This window comes from Podarcis tiliguerta, assembly GCF_965153285.1.
Source record: "Podarcis tiliguerta genome assembly, chromosome: 8".
NCBI classification, from domain to species: Eukaryota; Metazoa; Chordata; class Lepidosauria; order Squamata; family Lacertidae; genus Podarcis; species Podarcis tiliguerta.
The window spans coordinates 56,929,063-56,953,598 of record NC_139541.1 but is presented as its reverse complement, the minus strand read 5'-3'; the positions used below and the strand labels follow the sequence as shown (position 1 = coordinate 56,953,598).

Here is a 24,536-nt window from a genome sequence, read left to right as displayed (position 1 = left end):
TTATGGAAATCAGCTAAAAGGCACGGCACACAAGGAAGGAGGGATGGGTGGGGAGGAGGGGGAAAAAAGCAAGGCCGAGCAGCAGTTTCTTAAAGTAATGTAGCTCCTCCCCAGGACAAACAATATGACAATGAATCATGCAAAATAAGAAAAATAAGCAAATTTGCATGGATCAGAGTGTGGAGCTTTTCTTGGCACAAAAGGGGGACACAGCTTAATGGCAAAGCATCCCTGGCAAGGGATCTTGAGTTGGGGAAAACGTCACTCTGCCTGCCTTGGAAAATTGATGACAGTGGGAACAAGGACTCATGCAGATTTCCACTTGTCCCATTGCTTTCCACTGGGAAAACCCATGGTTTAGCACTGAATCGGAACAAACGGCAATTGGGTTTTCTGCAGATTGCCAGATTCAGTGGTAAACAGCAGGTTTTCCTGGGAAAAGCAGCAGGGCAAATGAAAAACCACTCCACCCCATGCCTAGAAACCATGGAGCAAGCCGTAAGAATCATTGCCAGTAGAGTAATGGTCAAGTGGGAGGGATCCCAGTTCACAGTTACAATATTGTGCCTAAGGTCCCAGGTTTAGTTGCCACTCTCTGTGGATAAAAATATCTCATCAGGGCTCAGAAAGAAAGACTCCCTCTCTCTTCCCGAGATCTCAGAGATCCACTGCCAGTTGGAAGAACAATGGAAGTCCTATTTAAGGAAAATGCAACCCCGGCCCCCTTCTCTTGCTTAAATACAATAGCTGAGCATGTCATAGGAAAAGGGGGTGGGTGGGAATCCCTTCAGCTTTTCCCAGGACTCTGGTTTTCCTATGAGCTCAGCATGTTAACCCTATCAAAGCTGGATCCAAAGGGGAAACTGCTAAAACTAGCCAGGAAACCTCCTCCAAGTCCTAGAGGTTTGGGTGTAGATGGCCTATCTCCCATTGTTGCATATATTATTATTTTTCACATAAGAAGCAGCTTTTTACTTGAAACATAGAAACACTGGAGGCTTTAGCCTATTGGCCCATCTAGCTTAATATTGTCTACACTGACTGGCAGCAACTGCCCCACTCCCAACAGCCCTTGCAGCCAGCACAGCCTGTGGTCAGGGGGATGATGGGAGTTGGGGTCCAACAAGCTCTGGCATGCCCCTGGCTGGTTCCCCTGCACAATAATATCATTTATTAAATTTATATCCTGCCCTGCCTCTCCAAGAAGCCCAGTGTTGCAGTCTGGTCCTTTCCCTATTCATCCTTGTTCTATCTGTGACCTCCTTCTTGGCCCCCTTTCCCCTCCCCATGTTGCATGCTCACACCCAGTTCCAATTCAGTTTTTCTTTGGCTGTCCCTTCATCTGCTCTGCATTTTATAATATAGAACCTGCCATCGGGGCAAAGAACAAAAATCCTGGTGCATTAGCCATGTGCCTAGATTGTTTCCCTCCCATTGTTGCTGGAAAGGTGATGCTTCTGACTCCTGCGTTATCTCTCTGGCTCAGAGGACTCTTGTGACAAAGGAGACCCCTCCTGCCCTTCCCATCTCCTCCTGTCCGCTTTCCTGCTGCCCCACTGCTAAATGCAACTCCAAGTGGCCTTTCATTCGCTGAAAGGCCGACGAGGAACAGCTGGAAATGGACAGCGAGCGAGACAAAAGGGGAACGCACTCATTGTTTCAGCACACAAAGCAATCGCAAGGACACAGCTCTCTGCCCCCTTTGCTCCCGAGAAGGGCTCCTCTGTCCTTTCCCACCTGATAATGCCAGCCAATTCAGAAGGCCTTGCTTTCTGGAGCAGATGGAAAATGATGATATGGCCATCCACTTTCTTCCACCCCACCCACAATAATTCCTTATAGAGCATTTCCCCACCCCTAGAAATAAATAGGAAAAGGTTTGGGACAAACATCTCAGAATATTGAGTTGCTGTAATTTGAGGACTCCTGGGAGAAGATTATGGGCTCATCATCTTCTGGTTTAGGCTCCAGCCCTATTCTCTGCACTGTCCCCCTGCCTCTGCCCCAAATCCTCTCTATGGGTTTGAGCATCTCATACTCGAGGCATCTGATCAAAAGAAACAGATTAATACTGGAATGTGTGATGAGACAAAGCATATGTTACAGAGGTCCTCTGTGTTAGACTGAGAAGTACAGTGTCTAAAGCCAGTTCACAACAATGTGACTTTCCAGCTGGGCCACCCCTACCATTGTTGTGGAGCACAGAACTGAATACACTGTTTGACATGCCCCACACCTGTCTAAGGTATCCAAAAAGTCCTAGGTTCAATCCCTGGCTTCTCCAGGTAGGGCTGGGATAAGTTCCTTGCCTAAAACCCTGGAGAGCTTGCTGTCAATTCTGAGCTGGTTCTGAGCTAGATGGGCCAATAATCTGACACATCGCAAGACAGCTTCCAATGTTTCTACATGGCCATCTACCTGAAGGTGTGGAGAAATACGGTCCGTATCTGTATGTGGAATGGGACACAAAGGAGAGCTCCTTTGTCCATTGCCCCATTCAGCAGAACCCCTTTCGCTATGGTTTGCAAATCAGAAGCCGGCTTTGTGAATGCAGGCCAGCACCACCACTCCCTTCATTTCCCAGCTTTAAACACGGCTTCATGTTAAATGCACAGCGATGCCCTCTGTGATTTACAGAAATCAGATTCCCTCTTAGCCATAGCTTCAAACCACGGGTACCGTTTCAGTTTTGTAAGAGAACCACAACTGCCACTGGTGCCCATGTAAAGTGAGACCATATTTCTGTGAAGGGAGGGGACAAGTTGCTCTGGAAAGTAAAGGAGGAAAATGGCACTTGCATTGTATGTAGACCACTTAGAGATTCTGTTGCATTACAGTATGCAAGTATAAATGGATAAATAAATAAACGGAGAGGGAATCTTTTGTCTTGATTTGCAAAGATTGCTGCCTGGGACACCTGTGGGGTAAAAGGCAGCAGATTTTGGCCCCATTTCTGCCAAAGCAATAGTGCAATTTCTTCCCTGTGAAGCTTTTTCTAGATTTACCTTTAAAATCCAGTATCGCTTTTTCCAACAACGTCTGGCCAAATGCAGGTTGGGTGGTGGGTGAGAATATACCTGGTCTTCTGTATTAGAAAAAGAAGTGTACAGACCATACATTCAAAGCACATCCATACACACCCCTCCAGAATCGTGGGAATTGTAGTTTACCCTTCAGGGATTTACAATTCCCAGTACCCTTAACAAAGTACAGTTCCCAGGATATGGGTGTGCTTTGAATGTATGGTGTGTATGCAGCCAAGGATGGTCCCGGTTGCAGTTTTTAATTGCTGTGTTTTTGTTGCAGTTTGGTGGTTTTACTCTAATCTTGTTTATCTCCTGTAACAACGCTGAGGTGGAGTCTATCCTGCATGTCTTTTCTAACTGTAGTTTCTCCGAAGGGACTAGGAAAGCCCTAATATATCCCATTATACAGTCCCTTCCTGGCTGCCTTTCCGAGTCTCTCATGATCGCTTAGCTTCAGGGCTCCAGTAAATCACTCACAGCACATTTTTGAAAATGGCCATCCTTATTAGACCACTTCTGATTGCCTTATAGGGACACTATTTAGTTTTTTTTAAAAGGCAAACAAACATAATTTTGTTTTTTAGTTGTATTCATTGTAATTGCTATTCATTTTTTCTAAAAAATTGTTTTCGTTTTTTCCAAATTCTTACAAATCAGACCAAATTACTTAAATTTAATACAATTTCTTAAAATCAGGTTTCCAGCTCCTGTTGCAAACATATGTTGACCATTTCCTCCCGAAGCCGCATCTTCTCTTGTTTAATGTCCAGGTATCATCCTTCACTAAATGTTAAGTTGTATTTGTTATTAATGCTGTTAATTGCTGATTTCAAAGAAAGAAAGGGAAGGAGGGAGATGTATATCTTGTTTATCTTGTTATACTGTGATATCTTCGTGAGCCACCTTGATTTAAAAAACGACAGTGACAATCAGTAACAATAACGAGATGGCCACTGGGGAAAACAAGCAGTGCATAAAGAACATGCCCTTCTCTTTCCCCACCCCCATCCCCCTTGTCCCGCTTGGTGCAGGCTGCGTGGCGCCTCTACTCAACAGATGTCAGCCGGGCCTACCTGACAGCCACCTGGTGCTATTACGACAGCATCCTTCCATCATTTAGGTAGGTGTGAAGTTGCCTTGGTGGAGGAGCCTACTTGGTGGTGGGCCCCTAAAATTCACAGACTCTCTGCAAGCCAAGAGGTGGAGAGCCAGGGTTGGCCAGAATGGCTAAGCCAGTCGGGCTGATAATTAACATCAGGTTCAGGATGACAGTGGTTGGACTAAAGTTACATTTTTTCCTGTTTTCTTTGTGGATTGTTGCCATTTCATGTAACAGTTTTCAATATAATGTACGTATCCATTCCCCAGCAAATAAGAACGGTGGGGACATTTGTGTCACCTGCTTTCTGTCATTCATCCAGTGTTGGGTAGCTGGTGTTTGATAGATCCAAATCAGCAGGGTTCTTATTTTAACTTAAGGCAAGTTTATATGGCGAATTCATTTGGGGAAAATGTTGCCACGCAGCAATAATCCACTGTTCTTTTTCTGTTCAGTCTATGTGCTTGTCAGATGTCTGTCTTTAGAATGGGAAGCGAGAGCACAGAGGGCCTGAACATTGCAGGCACTTGGGTTGAAGGGACAATCTCTCTCCCTCTCTCCCTGTGCAACACTCTTTTGCTCCCATAGTAGTGAATGACAGCCATTCTATTGCACGGGAGGGGGGGGGGAAAGCAGGTGCCCTCAGGAGTGTGGTGGTATGACTTTTAAAGGTGAGGCAGTGGCTTATGCCTATGGTGCTGTTGTTTTCCATGGAGCCAGTGGAGGAGTGAAACAGAACATCTGCTGGCTGGGGATTGTGTGCAGATCTCACACCCGCATCACAACGCATCACACTTCCATCACAGTTCCATCCCCCTCTCCCTTGACACATGACCTTCCCATCTCAATCAGTGTCGGGACTTTGTTTGCAAAGACTTCTGTGGAGACTGGGAGGCGCGGTGTGGATTTTGGAGGAGACCTTTGGTCTTTACATGCTGATGCATATATACTCACATACATACATAAATACATGAATATGCACTGGTGGGTGTGGACATACAACGCTGGCCTTTACTGAACCAGACTTGTTAATCCATCTTGTTAAGTTCTGCCTCATTTGACAGGCTCTTCAGGATCTCAAGTAGAGAGCTATAGCAACCCATAGTAGAAGTCATATGACAACCCAGCCCAGCAAGTTTGCACCACAGAATCATGGAATGGAATAGTTGGAAGTGAGACAAAGGGTCGTCCAGTCCAACCCCCTGCAATGCAGTTGTAAGATGATTGATTCTGCAAAGTACAGCGAATGACTTCCATACTTAGAATCATAGAATCATAGAATCATAGAGTTGGAAGAGACCACAAGGGCCATCGAGTCCAACCCCCTGCCAAGCAGGAAACACCATCAGAGCACTCCTGACATATGGTTGTCAAGCCTCTGCTTAAAGACCTCCGAAGAAGGAGACTCCACCACACTCCTTGGCAGCAAATTCCACTGTCGAACAGCTCTTACTGTCAGGAAGTTCTTCCTAATGTTTAGGTGGAATCTTCTTTCTTGTAGTTTGGATCCATTGCTCCGTGTCCGCTTCTCTGGAGCAGCAAAAAACAACCTTTCAACAAACTTACCTTTATATGGCCTGATTCCACGGCTGGTTTCAGAAAACATATTCAGTAGTGCACACCCTGTCACAGAGGCAGCCAAACCTTTGGGGCCAGTAAGCACATCTGGAATTTTGAGAAAGTGCCGTGGGTGCCTGCCTCCCAATGGCTGCTGCCGGGGTGTGGCAGAACACAAAATTGCTGCCGCATCTACAACAGCAGGGAAAAAACAGGGCTACAAAGCAGCCCCCCTCCCAGAATCCCCCTCAAGTCAGTGGGAGAAGTGGCATGTGTATCAAGTGCCTCCACGTTCATTCACAGAAAGAAGCTCTTTGCACTTCTCAGAACAGATGGGAAGATGGATGTCCAGCCCTGGCGTCCCGTGGACTGCAGACGTGTTTCAAGGGGGCAGGTCCAATGTAAGAGGGCCTGAATCAGTGAAAGCAGGAACCAACCGGGAAAAGCTATCCGTCGTTCATGCATTGTCGATTTTTGAGGGGATATTTTCTGAGAGCTGTTGTGGGCACCGTAAGAAGCAATTACATTAGTCCCGGTGTCTACAACTCGGGCAATCTCTGCTGTAGCAAGATGAAAGTAGAGCACTCTAAAGAGCAAGGTGCTGCAAGTTCCTGTTTTGTTTGCCTGCTATTTTGTTCATATTATTTATTAATTTATCAATCAAAAGATTTCTACACTGCTTTTCATTTACCAAAAAGAATACCACAGTGGTTTGCACAATAATAAGGCATAACAGTATCCAATAAAAATTAGTAAGCAGTAAAATTGTCACAGTCACCAAAGTCTACTAATAATATGAAGTGTTGGGGTAGCCAGCTTGGGGCCAGTCAGTTGTTTTGTCATATAACTCTCAGCATCTCGTCCCATTGGCCAGGCTGACTGAGAGTGATGGAAACTCTAGACCATTGTTTCCCAACCTTGGGTCCCCAGCTGTTTTTGGAGTACAGTTCTCACCACCCTAGACCACTGGTCTTGCTAGCTAGGGATGATGGGAGTTAAAGTCCAAAATCAGCTGGAGACCCAAGGTTGGGAAACACAGCTCTGGACCATAACATCCTCAGGTCACCATGTTGCTACCCTTGGCCTGGATGAACAGGCATGTCTTCCATCAGCAGCAAAAGCACCCCGCAGCTGAGGCATAACTTGCTTTGACAATACAGTAGCTTTGTGTGCAGTTCACTCTGCTGCCATCGGAAGGTTGGAGATGGCATATTTTGTTGTGTCCAGTAATTTCAATGTGTTTTCAAGCTGTGTGCAGAACCAAGCAGTTTATAAGGTTCAGGTCCAACTATGAAGCCTCACCACTGCAAGGTTTTGACCAGTCATTCAAAGGCAAAATACCAAAGCTGCAACCCCCCAGTTCAACAACCCTCCTTGGCCAATTCACACCTCAGAAAGACCAAATCAAACAACTGAAAGAATTATGGGATACCCCCCATCTTTATTCCTCCCCTTCAATTTCTGCATGTTATATTGATGATATTATTATTATTATTATTATTATTATTATTATTATTATTATTTATTATTATTATTTTCTTTCTCCCCCTTTTCAAAGCATTTTAATTTCTCCATGTTTTTATTTGGACCCACCCCTAGAGAACTGGTCCTTATGTTTGACCACTTGCACCGAGCTCGCAACGGGGGGCTCAGGAACTCTGAGGTGAAGAAATTCCCCGATGGAGCTCCACCACCATATCACTCCTTCACCTCTGGCCTGAAAACCATCCATCCTCCATTTTGCTCGGGGGAAAGGTAGGGTCAAAGCCTCTTCCATGCCTGTGGTGTGTCCTCTCTGTCTGTCTGGTGTGTTGGCTCTTTCTCACTCTGCTGCTGCTGCTGCCTTCTGGTTTAACATCAGACAGACGTTGAACTGGCTTACTTCCGGTCTGCAATGGCCCTTTGACTTGAATGCACCACCAGTCTTTGTTCTTGGCCTCCCCCTTCCGACTGGAGTCTGCCGCTACATCTTGCCTATTCTAATTAATCATTTTTAACAAGTGCATTTTCTACAGAGAACTTCGGCGTTTGTGAATTATAGCTGTCACCATCCTGGCGTTTTGGTGTGGATTGTAAGAGTTTGCTAACAGTAGGAATCTAGTTTTCTATCACAGATTTTAGTGCCCACCTCAGAACCCTGACAATCAAAGGTTTTAGGATATGTGTCTTGCTGCTGTGATTGTAGGGCAGAATCAATGGACAATGGACACTGAAGAATTTGTTTCTGAAGACTTGGAGGTTAGGATTGGGCTTCTTTATTCTGCTCTCCAGTAGTTACAAAGAGGTTTAGAGAATAACACAAGAGAAACACAAGCTACTTCCTCTCTCTCTCATCCATATGATCAGGAAATCTGCTCTGAATCAAAGGGGTGGCAGCAGTGGCATAGTGTGGATTACCTGTGTCCGGGTTAAGGAAAGTATCCTCGGCACTGCCTGCCAATAGGCTGAAATGAAGGGGCAGTAGCTTGGCAACCTGCAGCTGCAGTGCCCCATGAGTGTCAAGCACAGCTGAGAGCGGGAAGGGGATTGGTCGAGAGTGGGTGACTTTCTAAAGCCTGGGCAGAGGGCACCCTAGCAACCAGCTGCTGCCCAAATCCACTCCCCAGTCCACCCATGTGAACATTGGGAGATTTTCTGTGTGAGAGGGAGGACACAATATTTTTTCATTTTTCATTACTACTTTCTTTTTCTTTTGAAATTTTGCACCCCTAAGAACGTTGTGCCCAGGGCAACCACCCCGTGGCCCTGCCCATGCTATGCCACTGGGTGGCAGAGAGTGACAAGAGGGGGAAGATCTGCAAGGCAGAAGGTATGGTGATCTATGCACATGGTGACCGGATCAGCGATAGAGACTTAAAAGCAGACATATATTTTATTGGTTTTTAACAACTATAATAAAACCTGTAGGTTTTTACATGCCTACATCACACACATATAAGAAGGAGAATTAAGCAGAGACACTGCAAAATAACTGAATTATCTGAGACATAGCCTCTCCCAAAGCCAGCATGAGTGGCTGGAGGTCTGACATTGACATCACTTCTATTTACGTGGCTGTTGTACGGGAACCAGAACTTGTTATATGGATCATGTTTAGTTTGGCCTCTGACAGCTCTTCTGTGTTGTGTTAGATATGGCAGTTGGGTCCTTATTTGTAAGAGGAGGGACAAGGGACATCTGCTTTAGGAGCAGAAAGCTGTTTATAGAACCTATAAACACTGACAAGGGTTTGGCAACTTGTGGGGATGGAAGGTAGGAAGCTGAGACTACAAAGTTTGTGCTTCACGGTGCTGGAAATCCATTGTGTGTTTGTTCCTTCATAACAGACAGGCAGCAAATATTTCTTGAGGCTAAAAAAATAAAATCTGCTAGCCCTCAGCAGGGCAGATCTGTCGCTGGATACAACCAACTGGATTGTCTTGACTATATGAAGGCCTGTGTTGCTGGGCCGGATAGTTCCCCCCCTCAAGTCTCCTTTGCAGTCCCTACCTCATTTCATCATCTTTTTCTCTCTCTCCTCCTCTTTACCTCCCTCCACTCCTCCTCCTCGTCCTTCCTCCACCTTCCCATCTTCACCATTCCCCATTCATTCCTGGAAGCTGGAAAGAAGAGGAAGCTCCGCCCCACAAGTGTTTACGCCTAAGGTAACCTTTCCCTCAAAGCTGCTGTGTGCTTTTATTCCCCCTCAAAAGAGAGACCACAGGACGGTAGGTTTTCTTCCAGAAGTACGGACGATCTGCAGCTGCTGCTTGGGGAGAGGTCATCAAAGCCAAATAAAGCTTGAGTGTGTGTTTCTGAATGTGTGTGTGTGAGAGAGTATTGGGAAAGAAGCCAGTACATTGTTACCACAGAGACATTGCCCGCATGCTTTTTAGGCTCTAAAGCAGGTGACGTTCTCCTGCTGGTCTCCTAGCAACCATCATCACTGAGCATTGGCCATGCTGATTAGGGCTGATGGGAACTGAGAATCCATCAACATCTGGAGGGCACCACAAATGATCAATGACCTCTGGATCATATCCAGGCCTAATAGGGGAGCCATTTGCCAGTCCCAGAAACAGAGAAATGGATAAGCAACACCTGCAAAAATGGGATTTGATTGCAGGCCACATTAGGGTCAAGGGGACTCAGCTCATTGCCCTCACTTATTTCTCCCAAGCAGTCTTCCAAAAAGTTGGTTGCTGACACAATTGCATTGTTTTGATGCTACTGCACAGCTGCCTGTTCCAGTGTTCCAATGAATGCATGTCTCAGAACCACGATCACAGAGAGCCATCTTCCAGTTTCCCCAGGAATGCCTCTGTCAGTTGCTTCTCTCGTGCAAAGTTTCAAGTATGCAGCTTGCCATATGGAGGCAGAGAGTGAAAAGTGAGAGAGAATGTATGTACCAAAACTTCCTGCACAAAAACTGGTTATTTGCTGCCCCCCGGTTCTTTCTCTGAAATGTGCTTATCCTTTTTAAACCAGAAGTTTTTCCAACAGGTTTTTTTAAAAAAATTATAATAATGGATTGCTTCCTGAAGGGGTCCAATAAATTGCCCCATGCCTGCTCATTTGAATTAGGACCAAAAACATATGGATAAGAGCTAAATAGTCAGTCACATTTGTCATTGAACAATTCGTTCTGCAGGGGGTGCTGTATGCACACAAGCATCCATTATTGCCAGCCTCAGCAAGGCTTTTTCCCTCTGGGATCATCCTTCTAACTTCCCTTCTGCTGCCCCCCTTACTAACTTTTTGCCTCCTCCTCCTCCCACCTTTCCCCTTCTGTTGTTTTCTTTCTTTCTTTCCATTTCTCTAGCCAGATCTTTAGTAGTAAAAGGAATTTCTTTCGGATTCACACCGGCTGGAAACAGAGGTACCGAGGCTTTGGATCTGCTACCCAAGAGATGTTTTGGGGTTGAATTGGATTTTAATTGTCATTGCATTGTTTTGTCCGGTGTTGGTTTTTTCCTTTCCTTTAGAAAAAAAAGATGGCATGCCGCCCCAATGTGCAATGGAGATGTGCATGGGGGGTAACCCTCTGAATCTTGCTATGAAGTCCTTTCTTGGTGGGAGATATGTTTGCTCTCCTGAAACCAGATAATCGGTCTCCAGTGCAGCTTAAAAGGAGAGTCCATTAATGCATTTCAGCTGGAACCATAGAAAAAGGAGAGAGAACTCTGCAATGTCCCCCAAACTCCTTTTAAAATGGTTCCTTTCCCTAGTCTTCTAAACTTTTCTACTTCCTTTCCTGTTGGGTTGGGATTTGACCTGTCTGAACAGAAGGCAGTTGATGGACCAAAAACTGATCAAATGTTTATAAGACATGAATTTTATCAGGACAGTGCCACAGAGGGAATCATCCATGGTTGAAAATGGTACCACTCCCAAGTCCCCCAGAGGCTCAAGGGGTGGAGACTCAGCAGCCAAGGGGGTGGAGTGTGTTTGGGGCAGAAGATGGTAGTGATGGCTCAGGCTGGGGCTTCTTGAACAGGGCCTGGAGCTAATAGCAGAATCTCTCATCAAGCTAAACTCAACATAGATTACCCTCTTTATTTCTGGCCAAACAGCTTGATACTTTACTCCTCTTCTCAGCAAGGACAGTGAGGAGGGGATTCAACCCTGGACCAGCGCACATCATGAGGGCCACCAACCCTGTGCTAGAATTCAGTTTTATAGAGTGCTGATCTCCCCAAGGTCCCTCCCAGCTGTGGAGAATGCAGTGGGCTCACATGAGAGACATCACTGTTGGACAAGCTGTATTGCCAGGACAATGCCTTTCTCCTCCTCAAATTCTCCATTCCAAGGAAGGGGAGCCTGCAGCCCTCAAGATGCTTCTGGGCTGCACCTCCAATCAGCCTCAGTCAGAACGGCTGTTGGCTGAAGATGATGGATGCTGTACTTTAGAGATTCCTTTAGTGACTGAATGTGGCCACTAGACAGAGTTGGTCCATGTGGCTTCAAGTCAGGAAGTTCCTGTTCTCAAATGCGATTGTGTTGTGAGCAGGGAGTCCTGCTTCCACTCCTATCAGATGGCCCCCATGAAGCAGTAAGGAAGATAGACTTCTGCTTCCATCAATGCTCAGCTGGGGCAGAAGAATCTCTGCCCCTTCCCTTTTGCAACAGCTCACTTATTGTCTCCTTTTAGAAGGCAAGGGAAGAAGAAGAAAAAGCGCAGTTATATGAAGCCCAGTTTGGTGGTGGAGCTTGTAGGTTTCATTAAGTCCCCTGCCCTACATCCCTCACTTCATAATCTGAGCAGTGTCAAAAATTAATAGGAGGAAAGTGGGATTTTCCCATTTTTTTCTTATAGCAACTCTAAGAAAGCTGTGCTGGAGATCTGCTTGCCTGTAGGTGCTTGACGACAAAGTGGGTTTGGAATAACTCTTGGGGCCAGTAGTGACTTGGTGGATTCTCTCTCTCACCCACACACCACATCATTCCAGGGGAAGTGGTTCCATTAGCACGGTGATGTCACCACTTTTCATGGGCGTCTGGATTCCAATACAAGCACCTGCTTCTGCGTCTGGGTGCCACGCCCACATCTGCAGGGACGCAGAGAGTCTTCAGAGTCCACAGCTCACCCTGTAGGACTTCTGCTGCAATAAACCTCAAAAGGATCGCATTCAAAGCTCACCTACTGACCCCACACCCCAAGGCTTTCCTAGGTGTGCATCCATGGAATTAAAAGTTGTTGGTTGTCATGGATGGGCTCAATCAGTTTTCACCCACAGGAAGAATTTAGTCTGGCAGAATATACTACACAAGGGCTGGCCCTGAAGTTATTCCTATCGTGTTTTTAGTTTAGATGCATGGGGGAAAGGTGGAGCAGGCGAGGGGACCAAGGAGGTTGACAACTGCCCCATCAGTGCAACCCAAGGAACAAGGCTGACAAATAATTTCTGCCCTGGTGGCAGTTATTGTGTGCCAAGGAACCCTGGCTTGAAAGTCAATTGGCATTCCCTCGGCAAGAACCCCAGACAAGCGTTTCCAGAACAACAGCTTGATCACAATTACTGATCATAGGAAGCTGCCTTATATTTAGTCAGACCATTGGTCCATCTACCTTAGTATTGTCTACAGTGAGTGACAGCAGTTCTCTAGGGGTTTCAGGCCAGGTCCTTCCTAGCCCTACCTGGAGATGCTGCTGGGGATTGCACCTGGGACCTGCATGCACAGCATGTGCTCTGCCACTGAGCTATGGCCATGGATGTGTGCAGATATATTTTTTGTCGGGGGAAGTCTGTGGCACTTGTAACTTGCATGAGTCTGTGTACAGTAAAACAAATAAATGCATTTAGGATTCAGGGGGGCAAATGCCCCCCCAATGGACACCCGTGGCTATGGCCCTACCCTCAGCCCAGCAGTGTAGAGCTGCAAGGAATGCTGGGGGTGCAGAAAGGGTGAACTCTCAGTTCTTGGAGGGCAGATTTTGCTGGCCAGGTGCGCTACAAAAGATTTAGGCAGCAACTCCCATTGGTCCCAGCCAGCATGGGCTGTGGTGGCTGGAGCTGATGGGAGGTGCAGTCCAAAAGCACATGGAGGGTACCTGGTTGCGGAAAGCTGCTCTCAGGTGATGTTGAGGACTAGGAGGAGGCCTGTGATCTGTGTTTTGCATGAACTGAGGGTGCACTTAAGTGGACTCCCCTGCAGTGCATCATTGGGTTCTGCTGAAATCCAGCCAATGTGGAAAGGGGTGTCTCCGGTTAAAAAGACTGAAAACCCCTGGCTGGAAGGATTGGTGGAAGAAGTTACCCAGAGCAGATGCAACGTCCTCCCTCCCACCCACCCCAATTCAAAAGGCCCCCTGGGGCTTGAAGGTGGCCAAGAGATGGTTAGTCTCAGGGCTCATCCACCCTTTTGTTTGTGGTGCAATTTCCAGAAAAATTCAGGGAGGAGAAGACTATGGGTGGCTGCTAACCATGATGGCTATTCTCTGTCTCCATGGTCAGAGGCAGCAATGCTTCTAGATAATATTTTTTGGGAAACTGCAGGAGGGGAGAGTTGCTCTTGCACTGAAGTGCTGCTTGTGGGTTCTCCACAGGCATCTGGTTGACCACTGTGAGTACAGGACGCAGGGCTAGATGATCCAGTGGGCTCTTATTATGTTCTTACTTAATTGTGCTTCTGACAGACACATTTTGCCCATTCACTCTTATTTTAATGTTGTAGGCTAACAATGCTTTGTTGTACCTGAGGGGCAGAATGCCTTCCAGAGTAGCTTACAAGTGAGATCAAGAAACTTAACATTTCTCTTGACTTTGGTTCGTTGGTTTGTTTTAAGGAAAGTTGATAAGACCCAAACGTAAAATCGTCTACTGTTAAATTTGCCGTTGTGTGGATCTTATGCCAAATGGTGACTTCTGGTCCTTGCACCTTGGGTGTGGGGCTCCTCTTGCGTAGCCTCCAGACATCTTAGAAAGGGTGATCCGATGTGGTCTGTGCTACATATTGTTTGTTCCATCTCTGTATTACTCAGTGGTAGCAATTCTTTCAGTGCTGGATCTTCATAAAAATCCTGTGGGTCAGTGCTAGTGATGTCACCAAAATTTGTATTTCTGGGACTTGGAAATACACACTTCAGGAGTTCATAATGCTCAACTCAAATATGGGGTAAGCATTATAACCCCTGAGGCTGTTGCTGTTTTATAGGTCAGAACCAGCACTTTGAATTCGGCTCTGGGACAGATTTGCTGCCCTCTTCCTCGCACTGTCAGCTTTGCTTGGGTTGGAGGCCTCAGCTTCCTACCAAGGGAGATGTTCTTGGCCATTTAGCCAGAACATCAGCCGAAAGACTTATTTATTTTAGCTAGCTCCCATGTACTCCCCCAAAACCTCTGGAGTATCCAAACATCTCCTTTCCAGGCCTTCTTTTTCTGGTGGTGTCTTTCAATTTCTCTTTATCGGCTGGTCGTTTTAATGCTTCATATTTTTGTTTCTTTTTCAGCCCTTACCGTAAGTACCTCAGTAGCATCTGGACCATGAATAGAGTTTTGTGGCATGACTTGATTTTGTCCTTTTCCTTCTCTCCCCTCTCCTATTTCTTTGTTAACAACAACAACAAAACAACTGTCAGTGGTCAGGATTGGGTGCACTATATAGTGCACAAATATATATATATATATATTTGTGTGTGTGTGTGTCTGCACAAAGGTAACTCAAATTCTACAACAAGCTGGATTCTGCAATCTTATGTCTGTTAAATATATATGCATGAACTCTCTTACTTTGCATTATTTATTCTGGTTCTACTAGTTGGAAGGAGGGGTCAGGAGCTGTTCAGGGTACTGAAACTCCACCCCTAATCCTTGCAAATCTTAACCAGAATTCAACAAAACTTGTCCACACACTTTCATGTTGTTGTTAGCAATGATAAAGACTAGAATCCTTAAAAAAAAAAGTTGACATTCTCAGAGAGTCTTAATCCTTAAGTCACTTTTGCATTTTTAGGGGAGGTTGTGTGGAATTGCAGCTCTGATTTATGATATGCCTGTCCCCACATCCTAGAGAGTGCCCTTACTAAGCACAGAGGGGAAACTGGTCCCTCTCCCTTTTCATGTAGATTTCCCCCCCTACTCCTGCATAGCTAGGATGTCCTTCCCTGCCCTGGTGCCCTCCAGCGATTTTGCACTACAAAATCAGCCCCAGAGACTGGTGGGGGCAATGGAGGAGAGTTGTACCCAAAAGCATTTGAAGGACACCAGGGGAAGGTTGAGCTAAGGAGTGGATTTAGCTTTGATACTGGTTGAAGCAGTTGAAACAGTTGTCTCTGCCTTACTTAAGAACCAGTCATTTAGTCTTTTCTTTTCACTTCCACAAGCAGCAGAATATAAAGCCATCCTTGTGGAAGGAAAGCAGTCAAAATCATTTTTAAAAGTGTTAAAAAATAAAAGACACCCATTAATCACAAAACAAAATGACCAAAAAATAAATAAATCACTACCACAGTTTATACTGCCATTTGTACGCTAGCTAGGACCACCTTCTTATTCTGGATTAACTAATCCAGGCTAAAATGCATCAATTGGGGCACAACATGCATGCCTTTGAACCACTGTGTCACACTTACATTCCTGATTGGGTAGGGAATCTGTGGCTCCCCAGATGTTGGACTCCAGACCCAGCCAACATGGCCCAAAGTCAGGGATGATGGGAGTTGTAGTCCGGCAACACCTGGAGGGCCACAGGTTCTCCAGCCCTGTTTTGGATTAGTCATATTGCAATCCTATCATATCTACTCAGAAGTGAGTGACACTGAGTTCAGTGGGGCTTATTCCCAGGAAAATACTACAGGATTGTGTTGTATGAGGGGCTGGTGGACACACAGCAAATTTTGACCATTCATTGGTCTTCGCTGATGCCTGACTTCTAGAATTTGGTTTGTGAGCAAACAGAAATTCACTTGAGTTGGGGGGAGATACCACAGGCTAAATAAGAACCTCTTTGAGTCTCAGTGTGGGTAGAGTAGCCATTTATTCAGGTTCTGAGTTCAAGACCTTGGGAAATGCCCTGTCTTTAGCCTGCTGTAATCAGGCTATTCTTTGTACCAATATTTCCTCTCGGATTCTGACATACATCTAGAGTTGGTGTAGGATGTCAGAACCATTGAGTCAGCTCCAGTCAGCTCCCTCCTGGAAGTAGTCAGCAGGTCCAGAGTGCAATGCGCCACACCTCTCTATCTCATTCTCTCTAGCGCCCCTTTAGGTTGCTGCTTGCATCCTCCCCAGCTCAAGAGCCCCTCACCTTCCTTCTAATTTCTCTGTTCCTCCCCTGAATCCTTTGCAGCAATAAAATGGGCATCAAGGACCGCATCCGCCTGAACAATTCCCAGAGGCAGGGCAGCCGGGGGAAGCAGCATCTGGTCCCACCTCTCCGCCGCTCTCCCAGTACTGAGAATGTCAACGAGGCCACCAGCCCCACCAAGGTGCAGAAGAGCTGGAGCTTCAATGACAGGACAAGATTCCGGGCCTCATTGAGGCTGAAGCCCCGGACACCTGTGGAGGGTAGGTCTTGGGAGCACCTACATTTTGTGGTTGTGAAGGGGTTCTGGGGTGGGGAGAGAATGTCGCAGAGTGTGCTTCTCTTTAGGGGCTGCTCCTCAAGATGCCTGCAGAAGAAAGAGTTCTAGACAGCTTGAGGAAGTGAGCCAAGCCACATGCTACTACAAAAGGAAGGAAGGAAGAAATAAAGACGTCACAGGGTCATTAATCAATCTGAACCTGCTAGGGGAATTTCATCCCTGTTCTAAATATGATATTGATAGTATGCAAAAGCAGCCACCAACTGCCCTGTTCCTGCCCTTCAATCTTCACAACTTTTATTGGGATGCAAGCTTATACTATTGAGCAATTGTTGTGTGCCTGTGTGTTTGCACACACCAGGATAAACAAAATCAGAGCAAAAAGGGGTAAACGCACATACACAGAGAGGGGGGTGTTGATGATAGGGAGAAGCAATTATTGTGCAAATGAACTGTTGGAGGGTGGAGAGAAACCAAGAGGAAAGTGGAGGGAAATTTGTGCGAATGGTGTGCTGTGCCTTCCTTAAACTGACTAAGAAGGCAGGAATGCCAGGCAAGTCACTCTCCTCCCATGAAGCCCTGTTTCTGCTCGCAGTTGATGGACCTGCAGAGGAAAGCAGTGAGGAGAAGGCCTACCAGTGTGACTTGACTTTTGAGGACATCATGCCTGCTGTGAAGATGCTCATCAGGGCAGTGAGGTGAGCCTTGTGGGGCAAGTGCTCTTGGTTCAGGCCCCTGGGGGGCCTTTGTCTTGTGTTATTTGGCAAGTGTGGCTCTGGGTACCCCTTTCCTCCTTCCATCCATCCTCTCTGATGGATTGATGCCTTGCTTTTGATGAGACAACTTGAACTTTGAGATGGGGGTGGCTGGGTAGTTGACTTTAGGTAGTTGACTTCCCATTGCTGCACCTGTCCAAATGAGGGCATAGGTGGCAAATACCCAAGTTTTACAGATTGTTCCCCTTTCTGGGCTCAGAGCCCAGTACTGCAAGAGCACAGATAAGGATAACATCAAAGCAAGCCAATTAGCTTATATCAAAGCAAACAAATATAAACATATATGACAACATCTACCAATTAATTGTGGGGTTGTCTTGACTACCAAGGTGGTGTTAGCAAAACTTCCGGGACACTTTGCCTTTGGTTCAGCACACCTGGTTGGCCATGGTGAGAACAAGATGCTCTGGCTAGCTAATCCTTTGGCTTGATCGTGTGCATCTTTTCTAAAGTTCTTACTGGGCTACATGGACCAGTTGTAATGGGAATGGGTTGGAGCATCTACTTTGCATGGATGAGGTCCCACCACCTGGTATGGATAGACAAGTCTTCTATCTGCAGCCCTAGAAAGGTGCTACTAGACAGAGCAGACTATGCTAGATAGGCCAGTGGTCCATCTCTCTGTAGGGCAGCTTCTTGCATCAAATTATCAGGCTGCGTTTCCCTCAAGCCTTCTGGATTCTTACATTTTTGCAGAATCCTCAAGTTCCTGGTCGCCAAGAGGAAGTTCAAGGAGACGTTGCGCCCGTATGATGTCAAGGATGTTATTGAGCAGTACTCAGCTGGCCACCTGGACATGCTTGGCAGGATCAAAAGTCTCCAGACCCGGTAAGTGGAGCTGCCAGTGCCTGCTTGGACTATAGTTTCTCTTGCAGGAAACCCACTTTCACCCAGAACCTGCCTCCCTCCTTCCCTCCTTCCCTCCTTCCCTCCCTCCCTCCCTCCCTCCCTCCCAGTGTTGTTGAACTACAACTGCCATCATTGCTCATGGGGCTTCTTCCCTTGTGCTTGATCCCTACAGTCAGTGCAGAATGTTGCAGCGTGATTGCTGACAGGAGTGAGACCCTCCAACACATAGCACCTGTGCTAAGGTGTCTGCGTTGGCTGCCAGTTTGCTATCAGGCCAAATTCAAGGTGTTACTATTAATCGAGGAAGCCTTTAATAGCCTGGGTCCGGTTTACATGCGGAATCACTTTGCCCAATATATGCCCACTTGGCTGCTTCAATTTGTAGCACTGGTATGGTTGCAGGTGCCATGTAATACTTGCTCAGCATTTATAAGAAATCTGTAGCCATTCTTTGGCACTTGCTGCCTCTTGGCATCAGGCAAGGTATCTTCATTTAAAGCACATTACTTCCCCCAAAGAATCCTGGGAACTCTTTTTTAAAGGCTGCTTGGAATTATAGCTTTGCGAAGGCAAGAGGTGATATGGTTGGAGTTTATGACATTATAAGTGGTAAGGAGAAAGTGGATAGAGGGAGGGGGGAAAACTCATTCCTCCCTCCTCCTCCTCCTCCTCCTCCTCTTCTTCTTCTTCTTCTTCCTCTTCTTCTTCTTCTTCTTCTGTGATCACTCATAGCCGAGTAAGATTGTCTTCCATGACCACGGACTCATGGGCATCTAATGAAGCTGAATGTTGAAAGATTTGGGAAATATGAATGAAAGTATTTCTGCATGCATAGAACAGTTAAACTACAGAGCTCACTCCCACAGTTGGCAGCAATTGCCACCAACTTGGATGGCTTTAAAAGAGGATTAGACAAATTCATGGAGGAGGAGAAGGCTATCAATGGCTTGCAGACATGATGACCATGCTCTGCCTCTATGGAGGAGTGCTTCTGAATGCCAGTTGCTCGCCCTTGCATCCTTAGCCCTCCATGCATTGTTGCATCTGTGATTTTATTTTCCTGCCTGTCTCTTCTCTCTTCCCTGCCTGGCAGTGTGGATCAGATTGTGGGCCGGGGAGCTGTCGCTATCGATAAGAAAAAAGGGGAGAAGACACCACTGGAGGTGGAGCTGGCGGACGACTTCAGTATGTTGGGCCGAGTGGTCAAGGTGGAGAAGCAGGTACGGCTGGAAGTGGAGGATGGAGGGAGGGAGGGAAGGAAGGAAGGAAGGAAGGAAGGAAGGAAGGAGGGAGGGAGGGAGGGAAGGGTCTGTAATGCACACACTTGAGAGGCCTCTTGCAATCCCCAGCTAGGAATAGCTTTATATGTGGTCAATTTAAAAAAATGTTTTAATATTTTTTTAGTGTTTTATCACATCTGTCACACTGAGCTCCTTTGGCAGGAAAGGTGGGATGTGAAATAATGTATTTATTTATTTAATTAGCTAAACTAAGGCCTCGTTGCCAGCTGGAACACATAGTGGCCATAAGATCAAAGAAATGCACTGAACACTCATTAGAGACAACTTGGCTGCAATGGTGGCAGACTTTCTGAGCTACTTTTTCAGCTAGGGACTCAATCAAATCTAGAAGCTAGAGATGTGAAAGTTGAGTTTCTCCCCTTTTGAGGTTTTCCCTTTCCACTCTGATCCAGGGCACCAGAGGGCCTTTTTCTCCCCCACGCCTCTCTCGTCTTGCTCTGCAGTGTGGCAAGGTTCAACCAGGGTGTAGGATACAGTGAGGTTCAAGCTACACGCCAGACAAAGCAGGGCTCAGACTATGCTCTGGAGTTATTGCAGTTGAAACAGAGCCCTGATAGAGTAGCAGCAACAGATGCAGCCTAATTGTTGAAACTTCCTCTGCTTAAAGGACTTGGCCTTCTCTAATAATCTCCTCCAGCAATGGAACAGGGGAGGTTCAGGTCTTCCTGGGTCTTTTTACAGTGGAGTTGTGAGAGGAAGACAATGCCACATTCTTGGCTTGACTCCTTCGGGAGCAGTGCCTTCCCCTTCAGGTTCAGAGTCCTCACCTCCATCACCTGATGGAAAGCAACCCAACTCCTGGCCTTTGACAGACCTCTCTTGCTTTGTGCAGGTGCAGTCCATTGAGCACAAGTTGGATTTGCTGTTGGGTGTCTATTCTCAGTGCTTGCGGAAAGGGTCCGTGAACTCCATCAGCCTGACAGCAATGCCAATCCCCACCGGGGAGCCTGACATCACCTCTGACTACCACAGCCCTGTGGACCACGAGGACATCTCTGTCTCCGCTCAGACCTTGAACATCTCCCGGTCGGCTAGCACCAACATGGACTAAGATGGCGTCCAGCCTAGCCATGTGGTTGTTACACACCAGCCATATTAGGGAGGGTGGCATCTCTCCGCTTCCAGGGCAGAAGGAGGGATAGACAAACGTTGCCGGCTGCTCTGACAGACAACGCTCCGAGAGCGAGAGCCCTTTGTCACCCTCGCCATCCTGGTGGGGCGCCAACTGACTCCTCTCAATGCACCTCAACTTTACTTGAAGTCTTCCAGCTGCAGAACAAAGCCGCTATTACTGGGCGTTCCAAGAAGGATGCAGTTTTCATGCCCTCCGTAGAGCCATTGTGGCACTTCTGTGGCTTTTTAAACAAAAAGTGCTAAATAGCAGCGCCTGGCAGTCTGAACTACATGGGGCAGGTGGTCTTCCCCATGGGGAGAAAGCCACGCTAGCCTGATACATGATGCAGAGGGCTCCTTCCTTTGCCCTTCAGCCTTTGATGAGCATCTTTTAAGGTTCTCTTCTATCAAAAGCATCTCCAGGTGCATCCAACTTCATAGGGGCTGGACCCTCCATTGTCACAGAGGTACCAGGGCTGAAGAGCCACCAACAGCCCCTTCCCCCAGTCCAGCAAATAACACCAGTGGTTCCAGACACTTTACTTTATTGGCTTGTATCTGACCGCCTCTGGCTCCAGACTTCTACCAGGTCGGAGATGCTTCCTAACAGCTATGCAAATGCTAGGTAACCCTTTCTTCCCCGGTCAAAAGCAAGGGGCATTGCGACTCAAGTGAATGTGGTTTCTTACCTTTGCATCTAGAAGAGAATAATAACTGGCAATGTCTATTCCTGCTCTTGGCAGTGTTTAAGCACCTTGGCTCTTCCCCCACTCACCCCCACCAGGTAGTGGACGTTGCTCTGTGGCCCCGATATCATAAGCACAGTGGGACCTTCCTCGCAGGGGAAGCGCTTCCCAGGTGCAGAGCAAACACGATATGCAACAATCTTAAATATGCAACCTGAAATCAATCTCTACAGTCGATGAGTGGACTTTGAGCCTCCCCTGACTAGGACATGGAGGCAATCCTGATGCCTTTATATGCTCACCTAAGAAGGCCAAATCCAGTTGGCCAGCAGCAGAGAAGTTCCTGGTGACCTGCAGGGTGTGTTGCATCCGATTCCTGCCTTTAGGGCAGCAGCCAGCCTGTCCCAAGGGATTGTGCCTCCCTTGCATCCAATAGCGTTAGGCTTTCATGATTAGAGGCTCTGGTTCTGTGGTGGTTACCTTGATGGAGGGTGCTCTGGCGTAGCTTTAGATCCTCCCTCCCCTCAGACCACCTAACTAATCCAGCCCCTTTGCTAGCGGACAGGCCCTGGTTGACCCCCGATTTCCACCCCTCAGTCTCCTGCAGGCAGCCCACTAAACTGCCTCCCTACGATCCTCACCAAAAGCTTGTTTCCAACATCATTTCAAGCCCCAACCTCTGCATCTTTGGGAGCTGTTCCCATTATGAGGCTGTGCCTCCAGATATGATACGGTATTTTTATTTATTTTTTATGTTATTTCTACCCCACTTTCTCCTCCAAGAAGCTCAAGGGTGGTCACATAGCTCTCCCCATCCCTGTTTTACCCTCACAACAACCCTGTGAGGTAGGTCAGGCTGAGAGGCTATGACTGGCCCAAAGTCACCCAGTGGTCTTCATGGCTGACTAGAGCTTTGAACCTTGGTCCCTGAGGTCCAGAACTCTAACCATGACACCTCACTGGCTCTCGGACTTGCCTTCCTAATAACCTTTCCCAGTTAGTTTGTTTTGCTGTTTTCTTAATCTTAATTGCAATAAGCGCCACTGTAGACTTCAGTCTTGAGTGTGCTTTCTTGGGGAAGATCAGTGGCTAAGGCCTTCTCAACACATTACCATTCCAGGTGTGTGCTATTACAAAAAACAACAGCGACAACAACACTTAGGTAGGGGTGGATAATCTTTCTTTAGCTTGAGGGCCGCATTTCCTGATGGGCAAGCTTCCAGGGGCCTCATGTCCTGGTGGACGGGTCCAGAGGCTAAAGTGGGTGGAGCAACAGGGGTGCTTAGTTGGCAACATTCAAACTAAGCAAGAGCCAGAGGTTTCTACCTACACCCACACGCAGCACGCCCCTCTCCATCCAGGCAAACTTGTGCCCTGTGTTCCAAGGACACAGGCAAAACACTTGTGAAAGGCATGGCCTGGGGAAAGGGGCATGGACTAGGAAGAGTCGTGGCCTGCAAAAGCCCCCAGAGCCAGAGAGAGAGAGAGGCCAATGGGCCTGAGATTTCCCAACTCTGCTTTAGAAATTCATCTGCAAAAATAATGTACAAACCAGATGTGTCTAAAAGCACATGCATCATACCAGCATGCATGTCAGAGGTCCACAATCGACTGCAGCTCTGCCAAGTTGACACTCTGCCGCAAACCTGAGCTTGCTGCTGTTTAAACAGTGGCCCTTAGATCTAGTAGTTTGAGGGGACCATATACTTCCTTGCTCTCCATTTCCATTGCACATTCTTGTTGGTACAGAGCCATCCCAGAATAATTTACAAGCTTGAGTGGCTTGTTCCTTTCTGCCTTTCCTCCCCTTTCTCTGGCCTCTACCTGCCCACCTGGATTTCACAGTGTACTCCCACCCTGATTGGATAATTATTTTTAAGCAGGAGATCAGATCAAAGTCCTTCCTCTTCCTCATTGTTTCTGTCTTCCTCTTTGTGTCTGTCTTCCTCTTCCTCATTGTTTCTGTCTTCCTCTTTGTCTCTGTCTTCCTCTTCCTCATTGTTTCTGTCTTCCTCTTCTTCATGGTTTTTGTCTTCCCTTTCCCACTGATTTTGTCTTCTCTTTCTTAGCGCCACCACCACCATTGCCATACATGAAGATGGAGGAGGGTTTAAAACTGGAAGGTTATCCCTTTCTTTTCACCTCACAGGCAACATCACCAGGGTGATCCAGTTGCCCCAGGAGGTATCAGATTAGGGGGAGGGCCCTGCTTCCATTTCACGCCTCCTTAGGGTGCATGCCACAAAAGCCCCTCTGGCCTCCCGTGCACCTTTCTCCTTTGCATGCTCATGCATGTGTCTTGAAGAAATGGCTAGAGCTCTTCCTGACTTCTCAGCCCACCGAAGCCCACCTCTCCCCACCTCTCAATGCACTGAACACGGCGTCTTTGGAGAACACACCCCAAGTCTTCCATCCAAGACGGACGTCTCCAAAAGTGGGAGGGAGAAGGGGCTTGTGCGGTTGGGGAAGGAAGAGAGGAGGGGCATGGCTTTGACCAACCAAGGTAAATGAAGTGGACCCTCCGATGGATTTCCAAATAAACCTTGTTTCTGAGACAATGAATAGTTACCTCACTTTATTAACTTATTAACTTATTTGTTTCATTAAAGTTTTCAGTAGACGGTTGCCTGTGTGTCTCGTTAATTATCTGTTTGTGGGAGAAACCTGTGGGCTGTGTGGATGGGGGCCAGAGTTAACTTGGGCTCCATCTTGGAAATGACTGTCTGTCAATCTGCATGGGGCGGGGTGAAAGATGGAGTGAGATATGGGGATCACTAGGATCCCCCTTGCCTTTCAAGGCTATTGAAGCCTACTGTTGAGGGAAAGTTGTACATTTATTCATTCAAAGCATTTACACCCTGATGTTTGGCTCCCAGCATGGCCTACAAATCAGTAAGAATAACACAGTGCCTGCCTTTGAGCTTACCATCTAAAAACAGATGACACAAAAGGAAATAGGGAGGGGGAAGGAAGAGGAATACCAGCAAACTTGAGACACCCAATTCTTTCTGTTACATGGTTCTTGTAAATGACCGACTTGGCTTTTTTAACTCACGGTTAAAAAAGCAGTCAATGGCATATTGGGGATGGGGGCACAGTTGTACTGACAGTGTATTGGAGGAGGAGT

The 24,536-nt window shown here is 46.9% G+C and overlaps 1 protein-coding gene and 1 long non-coding RNA gene across 5 annotated transcripts in view; one reads left to right on the top strand and one right to left on the bottom strand.

Annotated features, from left to right (window-relative positions):
• Positions 1–24,034, top strand: part of KCNQ4 (potassium voltage-gated channel subfamily Q member 4) — a 92,706-nt gene extending 68,672 nt beyond the window's left edge. For 2 of the 4 annotated variants that reach the window (XM_083453112.1, XM_083453113.1), the window contains exons 8-14: positions 4,058–4,146; positions 7,282–7,437; positions 16,450–16,667; positions 17,280–17,382; positions 18,157–18,288; positions 19,403–19,529; positions 20,443–24,034. In XM_083453112.1, the coding sequence (XP_083309238.1) occupies positions 4,058–4,146; positions 7,282–7,437; positions 16,450–16,667; positions 17,280–17,382; positions 18,157–18,288; positions 19,403–19,529; positions 20,443–20,661 (1,044 nt within the window). In that variant the 3' untranslated portion in view covers positions 20,662–24,034. Of the gene's footprint in view, positions 1–4,057; positions 4,147–7,281; positions 7,438–9,281; positions 9,327–10,483; positions 10,541–16,449; positions 16,668–17,279; positions 17,383–18,156; positions 18,289–19,402; positions 19,530–20,442 lie in introns of all 4 variants that reach the window. The other 2 variants (XM_083453110.1, XM_083453111.1) reach the window with 2 other exon arrangements.
• LOC310683344 lies at positions 15,058–16,444 on the bottom strand. The gene is made up of 2 exons (XR_014514382.1): positions 15,443–16,444; positions 15,058–15,294 (listed from the first exon to the last, which is right to left on the bottom strand). It is a non-coding gene; the product is annotated as an uncharacterized lncRNA (long non-coding RNA).
• Positions 24,035–24,536: the final 502 nt, after the last annotated feature.